Source organism: Botryllus schlosseri, chromosome 2 (assembly GCF_051294905.1).
Source record: "Botryllus schlosseri isolate E-star chromosome 2, Bs_hap1, whole genome shotgun sequence".
In the NCBI taxonomy this organism is placed as follows: Eukaryota; Metazoa; Chordata; class Ascidiacea; order Stolidobranchia; family Styelidae; genus Botryllus; species Botryllus schlosseri.
This window is the reverse complement of record NC_137237.1, coordinates 17,614,469-17,624,102: the sequence shown is the minus strand read 5'-3', so window position 1 is coordinate 17,624,102 and position 9,634 is coordinate 17,614,469. Positions and strand designations below refer to the sequence as shown.

General features: G+C 40.2%; 1 protein-coding gene across 1 annotated transcript; it reads right to left on the bottom strand.

The window, feature by feature from the left end:
- Positions 1-64: 64 nt before the first annotated feature.
- LOC145433912 (astacin-like metalloendopeptidase) lies at positions 65-9,298 on the bottom strand. Its single transcript, XM_080311163.1, has 14 exons — positions 9,076-9,298; positions 7,721-7,748; positions 6,225-6,333; positions 5,215-5,373; positions 4,987-5,112; positions 4,187-4,274; positions 3,931-4,111; positions 2,916-3,074; positions 2,314-2,516; positions 1,077-1,236; positions 839-1,003; positions 548-705; positions 356-463; positions 65-286 (listed from the first exon to the last, which is right to left on the bottom strand). Exons 1-14 carry the CDS (start codon positions 9,154-9,156, stop codon positions 200-202), a joined length of 1,812 nt encoding a protein of 603 aa, XP_080167289.1. The 5' UTR covers positions 9,157-9,298; the 3' UTR covers positions 65-199.
- Between the last annotated feature and the right edge of the window lie 336 nt (positions 9,299-9,634).

Genomic DNA, 9,634 nt, shown 5'->3' with positions numbered 1-9,634 from the left:
CAGTGCCTTAAAAACAATCCGCTCTCCGGACAAAGTAAAGTTCTCATATCATATCACGATGTACTTGATTCACAATAGATATATATATTTGTAACATGTAACATTTTTATAATAGGCTATTCTATGTAAAATGCTAAGTATTGTTGGTAATTAATAAGGCAAAGGCAACATAACATTTTGGGTGATGCATAAATACAGTTTATGTACATTCTCCTAAGTCCAAATAAGCGTCATCAATGCCGATGTCGCCTCTGTATCCATTTCCCCGGGTAGCCTCAACAGCAATCTAAATTCGTTTACATTCAAACATTTCGCGGAATGTGAGTTTAACCTGTGTAAAGTGTGTATAGCATACCTTGAATGGCGTCGAACTCGAAATCGACACAGCCAACCGATTCCATTGATTTCCTTTATCTCCCGTAATTGTAATCAGTGACGACGAGCTGATAACATCATCGTAAACCTGTTCAATGCAAACACAATGTGTCTCGAGTCTCGACTCGCCTTCGGATGAACATCCGTTAAATGCATATTGCATATATCTTACCTCATATACTGATAGTGAGCCGGTGTTTACGCCGTACATATGGTACCAGATACTGAAACAGTACTTGGTGTCGCCAATTGCGTAGAACAAGGGGCTGATAATTCTTGCACGCTGGCCGAACATAGCGGGAGATGATGATTCAAGATATAAATATTGACCTTGACAAAATAGTTGCATTATGCAATTGCACCGCTACCATTGTTCCATAAAATATATTGTGACACCACGTCTCACGCTCTCCCTCTCACAAGAGGAGGGGGCATTCAGGTTGTTTCATAACTTATTGCTCACCATTTTGATTATCTCCAAACGTATGATCTGATGAAGGTCCGGTATCAAGCGACGCAGTCGCGCCTTGAAGTGGTTGAAAGGACAATTCCACAGACCCGTCTGTCGACCATCCACAATAATCAACGTCGTGCTCGAAGGCACATACGTGCAAGCTGTCCGCGTACACTATTGATGAAATTGTAAACAAAAATCAGTGTTGCCGTCTTGCTCGCTGCATGTAAATTTTACTCTCACTTACGGACAGCGTAGTAATTCGCGTAAAATCCATTTCGCACAACGGAATAATCGCTCGTAAATTTAATGGTAACCGAGTTGGTACTTGTGTATATAGTGGAAGGCATGCTTGAACCACAATAGGTGCCGATCTTTGTCGAAGAGTCGGTGGGACCGTCGTACACCTAAAAATCCACTATTGTTAGAACCGTCTTTTGGAAATATTACCGTGCATCTAGTGTGTTTTGCCACGATCTGTATTTCATCATCCCACGAAAAGATTATTGGTACTTTATAGGCCTACAGGCCATTATAATGGCCTCAAAGTGAAGCAAATAGCTTGATTAGCCATTGCTCGGAAAATGTAGATATAATTTCTAGGGCATCAAAACACCCCAAGATCTCGTTGTATTATGAAAATCGTCATTCTTCCGACCAATCACAGCGCAGCAAAATAATGCGCTGGCGATGGTGTCATAACAATGTGTATTACTATAGATCAGTGGTTCAATCGGGATTCATATGAGCCGCAGGGGTTCGATGAGCCGGTCTCATGGGTTCGGCGGAGGTCAAGACACACATCCGACTCACGAGCAGATGTCACCGTGATTTTCTGATTTGCAGTAAATATCCATTGCAATATTTTTATTTTGTGTGCAAATCATGTTCTAATAATTTTTGTTCTTTTAACACCGTTGTTTATGAACACTGAACAGTTCATTTTGTGCTCTGACATTGTATAGTAATGTGGTCGATGTTCTTTTTTTGACTCAGCGATCATTTGGGGTTTCCTGACGGCTTGCCGATCCGTATTAGAGTTCACCAGGTTAGTAGAGGTTAAGAAACACTGCTATAGATCAAGTTAACCCGTGTCCCGGTGCCTTTTGGAGAATGTAACGTTGTAATGCTTTGGCGTCACTGTTTCTATAACCAATCACATGCACCCCAGTGTGACAGGGTTTGATATGAATAAATCCGTATCTTACGGGTGCAAGCTTAACAAAGTATAGAGAGATGTCATACCTCATGATCTCGTGGCACCATTGGGCATTCCACGTGGCACCCCGGTTGGGAACCACTGAACTATGTCTAGATTGTTCCACTCGCTTTTCACAGGCCATTAGTGCAGCAATTTAGACATAATCATTACGATTTTGAAAAAGAATGATTAGTTGTTAAAGAATCTTGTTTCAAATAAATTAAGACCTGTTTCAAACAGGTGTGTTCAAAACGCGTTATATTTAGAATGCGACTCTGCGTACATGTAAAAAGTCGTAATGACATTCCCCGTTGTAATCCTCAATATCCATATCTTGAAACTCCAATCGAATTCTGGTACCGGCCGGTGTGTGAATCGTTTGCGTGCAATCAGCATTAGATTTGTAAGGGTAGGGGTATAGTGGTGACGTCGCAAATCCTAAGTTGCCTGTCACTGTGGCTAAGCCACAATCCGGATCCACACCCGCTGTGAAAAATAAAATTGCGACCTGAGGCCGGGATTGTTACGTTTTTTATATGGTCTTTCTTTGTAGAACAATAACACTTACGACGATCTTCAAATAAGAATTCAAGATATTCAACCCTCTATACAGTGTACAGTACATGCAGCAGAATTACTTTAACACAGAAGAGTTCGATACGGGCAGAGACACAAAGGCGATTAGATCAAAGAACACATGGTTTAAATGCAAAGAAAGGCGAATGAGGAAATAATTATTGGCACTAACTGCTAGTCCTGCATGATACCAACGTCATTGAACGAACGTAACGCGGGGAAACAGTTTAATATACGTTGCATAGTTGCGCCATCAAATGTAGGGCCTATTTACGGTTGAGGTTGGCTATCGACTGTTAAGACTCCTACCTTCACAAGATGACGCATCGCAAGTCGTTGTCTCTGTCTCAATAGCGCCCCACATTGAGCATTGATCACCATCACAAAACCGCTGTCTCACCTTGTTACAATTCTGATCGCAAAGACCCCAGTCGCTCCACTGTGTATATCCGCTGCCGTCGATATCGACTGAGAAACGATATATTAGGTTTTATGCAATCTACCCATGTAACATAATTTAATTAAAACGTCTGTAATGTACACCTGGTTCTTCTGCATTCGGCCAAAAAAGTCGCGTGCGTCCGTATGTCATCGCAAGAAGGTTCACTTTGACATACGTAGGGCTCAATAAATATATACAATAGGGCTCTTCAAAAATGAATTTTTTTCTCAAATCGTACTGGCTACTTGATAAAATTGTTAGGTTACCTAATTTAAGCCTACACACAAAATTTGGTTCAATTCCAGCTAGTAACCGACTAACCGCTTTGCTATACAGGAGAAGTAAGTTTCTGTTTATTATATAAAAATAAATAATAAAAAATTTGAAAATTTTCTGTTCACCCCATGAAAGTGTTAGGCTGTCTATAGAAACGATGCTCGCCAAATTTGGTTCAATTCCGACCTGTGGAAGCGGCGGAGCTATTGCCGTCGAAAAATTTGGATTTACGTTGAGCACAACTATAATAAATAAACAAATAATCGGTCACCGCAAATGCTATTTTATTCAAATCCAAATTTTTCGACGGCAATAACCCCGCTTCCACTGGTTGGAATTGAACCAAATTTGGTGAGCATCGTTTCTATAGACAACCTAACACTTTCATGGGGTGAACAGAAAATTTTCAAATTTTTTATTATTTATTTTTATATAATAAATAGAAACTTTCTTCTCCTGTAGCAAAGCGGTTGCTGGCTGGAATTGAAACAAATTTTGTGTGTAGGCTTAAATTAGGTAACCTAACAATTTTATCAAGTAGCTAGCACGATTTGAGAAAAAAAGTCATTTTTGAAGAGCCCTAATATACAAACTACAAAGACTTACCTTCGCATTGATAAAGTAAATTTAATTCATCCACGTCGATTTTAGACATAGCGTCAATTTTCCCCATCGTTTCTGTCTTGTCGTCTGGCGCAATGATCGTTTTGCTACCGTTTTTGCTGAAAGCTGTGTCGTGATAGTGCATGATGGAGTCGTAGTCGTACGGCGCTCCTTGCGTATCCAACTATATTGATATGGAGTAGACATATAATATTTTACCACGATGTCCAGGTGATGCAGATGAAGATGATTTCCTCACTTGATCACTCTCGTACTTGTTGAAATTTGATTCGTGTCCTTCCGAAATTACATCCCAAACGATTGACACGTAGTCGTCCCGATCGGTTCTGAAAGTATAAGGGAAGAGCGGGAATAATTCGGAAAGTTTGTGGTAAATCGCGCCCCATAGTTCTTTTCGGCGCAATTGACATAGGCTACTATGTACTAGGCCTGTAGTATCAATTAAGGCTAGGCGATAGATACCTATAGTGTGGATTTCTTTTTTCATTTTGACTAGTTGCCTATTGTGCTATCTTCGTCTATTCTGGACCATATATATCTCTATTCCCACCGGCGCGATTTTTGTTACGAAAGTGCAATTGCCGCTCAATGCAGATATGGCCTCATGCACGTTTGAAAACAAATGAGGTCTAGCATCCACCTCGGATCAGAAACGAGTCTCGAGCGCAATAATGCTTTTGGTCACATAGCAAGTCCACTCATGATGTGTAAATAAACGTGTTTTACAGCAAACGTTTTGATATGCAGTACAGGCCTAAATTATTATATAGGCCCGCTGGTACGATTGGTTACGTTGACTTTACTATGTTTCATTACGAAATCGGCAGACCTGGCCCAACGCCATGGATTCCGGCTAAAAAGTTCGACAAAAGATCTTGACCGGATATTCACCTTTTAGAACTATACGCTAAACAAACTGAAGGAACCTCGATTATATTGCCTCTGACCCCGAGGACAGTGATTGTAATGTAAAGTTTATTAGCTCTATTGCTCGCCAGTGACCGATAAAACTATTTGATTGATATGATTGCTATTTACCTGGATTGCTCATGCCAGAAACCAAGGGCATGAAGCATTTCGTGGATTACCGTCCTATGATTTTCGCAGCCGTTACCAATAGAGACAGTCTGTCTTCCTCCAGCTCTCCCGACATTTGAAAAGCATCTGAAATAGTGTGTACCCCACATTCGTATCACTATCCGGGGTAAATGGATCATTCGCTCGAATTCGAAGCTATACCGAGATGAACAAAAGTCGTCGGTTTACCCGTTTTTTACTTCAAAGATGAGGTAGTCAACTTCGGTTGTTCTTTCGATAAATTGAAAACACGTCCGAATTTCGAGCTCATTTAACGCAGCGATAATTGTTGCTTTCTTCTGGTGGCTGTATTCTCCGGTCAGTAGGTAAGGTACTGTTGACCCCCACCTAAAGCGTGATGGTTCAATAATCGTCTAAGTGCGAATCTATAGAGTGAATATCGTTAGCTGGGATCCAGGTGCGTCTGGATACTTTCGATGACGTCTTTCATAACGGGATAGTGTTTCTAAGAATTTCAATTATTGATACCTTGCGAATGCTATCGGCAACTGTATGGCTATGACTTATATATAGTTCCAGACCCGTACTGGTAATAGGAAATTTCAATAATTTCTCGCATTCGAATTTTTCAGTTAGCTGGCAAGATAGCGCAATGGTGAAGCGTCCGGCTTCTTGATCGGTAGGTCGTGGGTTCAATACCCGGCCGGGTCAGACCAAAGACTTATTCCCGCTTGGTGCTCAGCATTACCGGGAAAGCATGGAGGGTAGTGCAAGACTTAGAAAGTCTTACTAGGCTATATATTTGCACCTTCCTTGTCTAGCGGCATATGCAAAAATCGTGTGTATGTATTTCATGAGTCGGTGCAAAAACATCAAGCACACTAATGCGTAACGTCCTTTCCAAACGTCATTTCCTTTCAGTTTGCGAAATGTAGGCTATAGGAATATAACAAAAGGAGACTATACTTCATAACGCTTTTATCTATCAACTATGTGCCCCCCTCTCTCTTTCTCTCTCTCTATTTCTCTCTCTCTCTCTCTTTCTCTCCTTCCCTTCCTCTCTCCCCCTCTCTCTCCCTCTCTCTCGTTCTCATATAGAACTGTATAACGTGCCACTGTAGACTCTAGCTCACACATGCCAGAAAGCAGGGCTGTTTGTTTGTGAGGCCGTATAGAGGTCTAGAGTTCTGAAATTAATTTGTATAGCATGGTTTTGAGATAAGATAGGCTTGCTATACCTGGTCGTTTTGTCAGCAATGGCGTTTCTTTGATGACTGATAACAATATCTCCTTCGAACAAGTCTCCCCTTTCTTCATTGATGGCCAGAATCTCTTCAAATGACTTTGCTGGAAGAATTTTTGGTATAAAAGTATTATTAACATTTTTTGTATAGCTGGTCATGAAAAGATTTGCAAAGACGGGCAGGCCATACATTATTATATACTAATAGATGATGTGTTGACACAATATATAGATGCCAATGTACAACTATAATCTGATCCGAAAGTAACTGTTCTTGTAACACTGTAACACGGGGTCACCAACACGCGGCCCGCGTGGTCATATTTTGCGGCCCGCGACGTGATTTGAGATTTCAGAAGAAAGCTGAGAAAACCTTTTTGAAATGCAGTTTCAAGTATTATTGTTGTTGTTGTTGTTGTTGTTGTTTCGAAATAAGCTATTCTCCTGTGCCCAACATCACTATTCGTCACCAGCTAAAACGGCTTTGGAGATGGCAACAGCATTCCATCGAGGAAGAATAATCTGCTGAAATGAATGGGCTGGGCATATTGCCTTGACGTGCAATGGCCAAAACACTGCCAAGATCGAGACGCCTATAAAACGGCATACGGCAGCGGTTCACTGGGGGGTGCGCCCCTCTTGTGGGGGCGTGAAAGTATCTGAAGCGGGCTGCGGTCAACTGAAAAATTTTTCGCGCTCCGCGCGATTTACATCTGGGGTCTAAAAATGTTTGAGAACCGCTGGCTTAGGGCTTGCCCACAAGATCAAGCTTTACGTGGAGATGGTCTTTCTGCTAGTAACGTATCTCGCTAGCCCCAATATCGAGACCTTATTCACTGAAAAGCGTTTCCAGTATCGTGCACAGTTCAGACTTCAAAATAAAATGAAATTAATGATAATGATTTTTTGTTGTATTTGTATTCCTTTGATAAAATATTACTTCTTTTGTGGTCACTACGCCCATTGCCTAAATTAAGTAGCACGGCGTTGTACTGACGTAGAGTTTCAAAACGATGGTTGCCTAGTTTATACCTATATTGAATTCATGCGGCTAGCGGCCGCTGCGAAATTTGAAAAGTGGCCCGCGACCCGTTTTGAGTTGGCGACCCATGCTGTAACAGCATATGTTCTGCCTTTCGCAGTATAGGCCAAATATCCTAATCCGAGAGAGTGTACCATGTAGCCCGCAGAGAAAAATGTTTCCGGCGAAGAGATGTCATTTTGTATGATGTGAGGCCCGCAATAGGGATTCCCAAGTTAGTATGGTTTAATACAGTTGAGCTGAGCTCGAATCGCCAAGAAATGGCCCAAAATACCCTCATGTATAACATATTTATTTCTATTTATAACGGGCCCGTTTGTCAAAAAGATTGAACACCCCTAATCGATGAGAAAAAATTCATGTTGCTGAAGTAGAAGTCAATTTATTGCATATATCTTAGATTCTTAGGCTAAATATGCGCTGTGTGTGTTTATGTCACATAAACTTACCTACAATCAGAGGATCTTTCTTCGGAACCTAGAAAACAGTAATATAGCTCATACAATTGAATAATATATTCATATTGAAATGAACCCAAATTTTTTCGGTTGCCACTCGTCAGGAATATTAATCTTTAGCAAGTCGAAGTTGAAAAATTATTCAAATTTATTTTTGTATATCGACAGCTGTATAATCAAATTTGACGTCACATGTATAGAGGATGTGGTACCGATGGGTAAAAAATTGCAAAATGATATCTGGCCCTCAAATCTTCAGCCGAGAATAGCGGATATTCTGCTGTCTCAACACCTTGATGCAAGCTCTAACGATCGCGGGCATTTACATATCCTCCTTTTCAAAAATATTTATAAACGTTTAAAATTTGTGGCTCGAACGTATCATCGGTCCCCACCCGGTGGGTCCAATGGCACACGACCATGGGACCTATGAGACATACGCTCAAAACTCAAATTTTTCAACTTGTTTTGTTGTGTGCCACAATCTAAGCTACAACATGCCAATGAGGAATGTTTCGTCGACACCTACAAGAATAAAATAGATTATATCAACTCAAATGCTGGGATAACATCACGTTTTGATTTCCGCCTAAACTTAAAAAATCGACATTTTGACTTTCAAATACCTCGCAATAGCGATAAAATACCACTGGTAACTATGATTTAAAGCCTCTATATATGTAGGCGTGTTACTGTTGTTAGTGATTAGTTGATCCAACTATTTTGCTGGATTCGGCTATGGTACCATACGTCCCCCACCCTATAAATATTGTAATTGGATTTAAAATAGCCCACTCGAAGATGGTATTTATTCAAAAAATATGTGGCATTATATACCCTAATACATGCCCTATAATTCACATCAAAAATTATTGCGGGTTTGTTAGTCTGGAAGGTAATATAGAAAAATGTATATGTCGATTCAAATTTACTTTGCACCCCCTAAAACGTAAATCATTTGTCACAGACTCCATAACTCACGCAGGTCGAAGTTTTTTGCATGTGAGGAAAGATTCTGCCAGCATGCTATTGTAGACAAAGTCGCGTACTGTGATCATGGGATCATCATAGATAATTTTTAAAGTATTTTCGGTCCCTGGGACTCATCGGTACCACATCTCCCCGCTTGGTGCACCGTTTATATACAACGTTCTTTGGAATTTTGAGCCAGTTGCTAATAATTTCCCCCGACGAGTGTCAGCCGAAAATATTCGGGTTTATATCGATATTAATATATCAATTGAAATGTATATTGAAGTTCTGTACCTCAGAGAGTCTGCTCAAATACGACATAATTATGTTCATTGGAGGTTTACCCGAATATTATATATAAATTATGTACTCACCTCTGAAAGGAAGCCGACAGGATTTGAAAATCCAGACTGCATGAAGTAACCCGTGCACAATACCAACAATAGTTTATGCATTACTGCGTTTGTCCAATGATTGCGGATATGGATATCGGCGCGCTTCAAAAATCCACAAACGGACGACTGTATTAGTTCTATATAATATAGCGCAATCAACTCTCTTGTTGAACTTGATGATACTTCAGTAAAACAGACGTATATATACTATGTTACGACAAATACTTATTTTATTAGAGGCTTGGCGCTAGAAAAATACGTCAAAATATTTGTCGTTGATATACGATTACATGTTGATCGTTTTTTCGTATACGATAACACCGGAGTTGTACCAATATCTTAGAATACAAGGACCTGAGCCAACAACAAACACAAGAGTAATAAAATCTAAATTCACTGCATTTAAAGTCTTAAATCTAGAGTGCTGTACATGCTCAATAATGTTTTTATAGATTTACCCAAGCTATAAAGCAGGTAACGATTTAGTAGGCCTAAAATTAACAGCCTCGTTAAGTTTGTTTGGCCTTCAATTAAATAT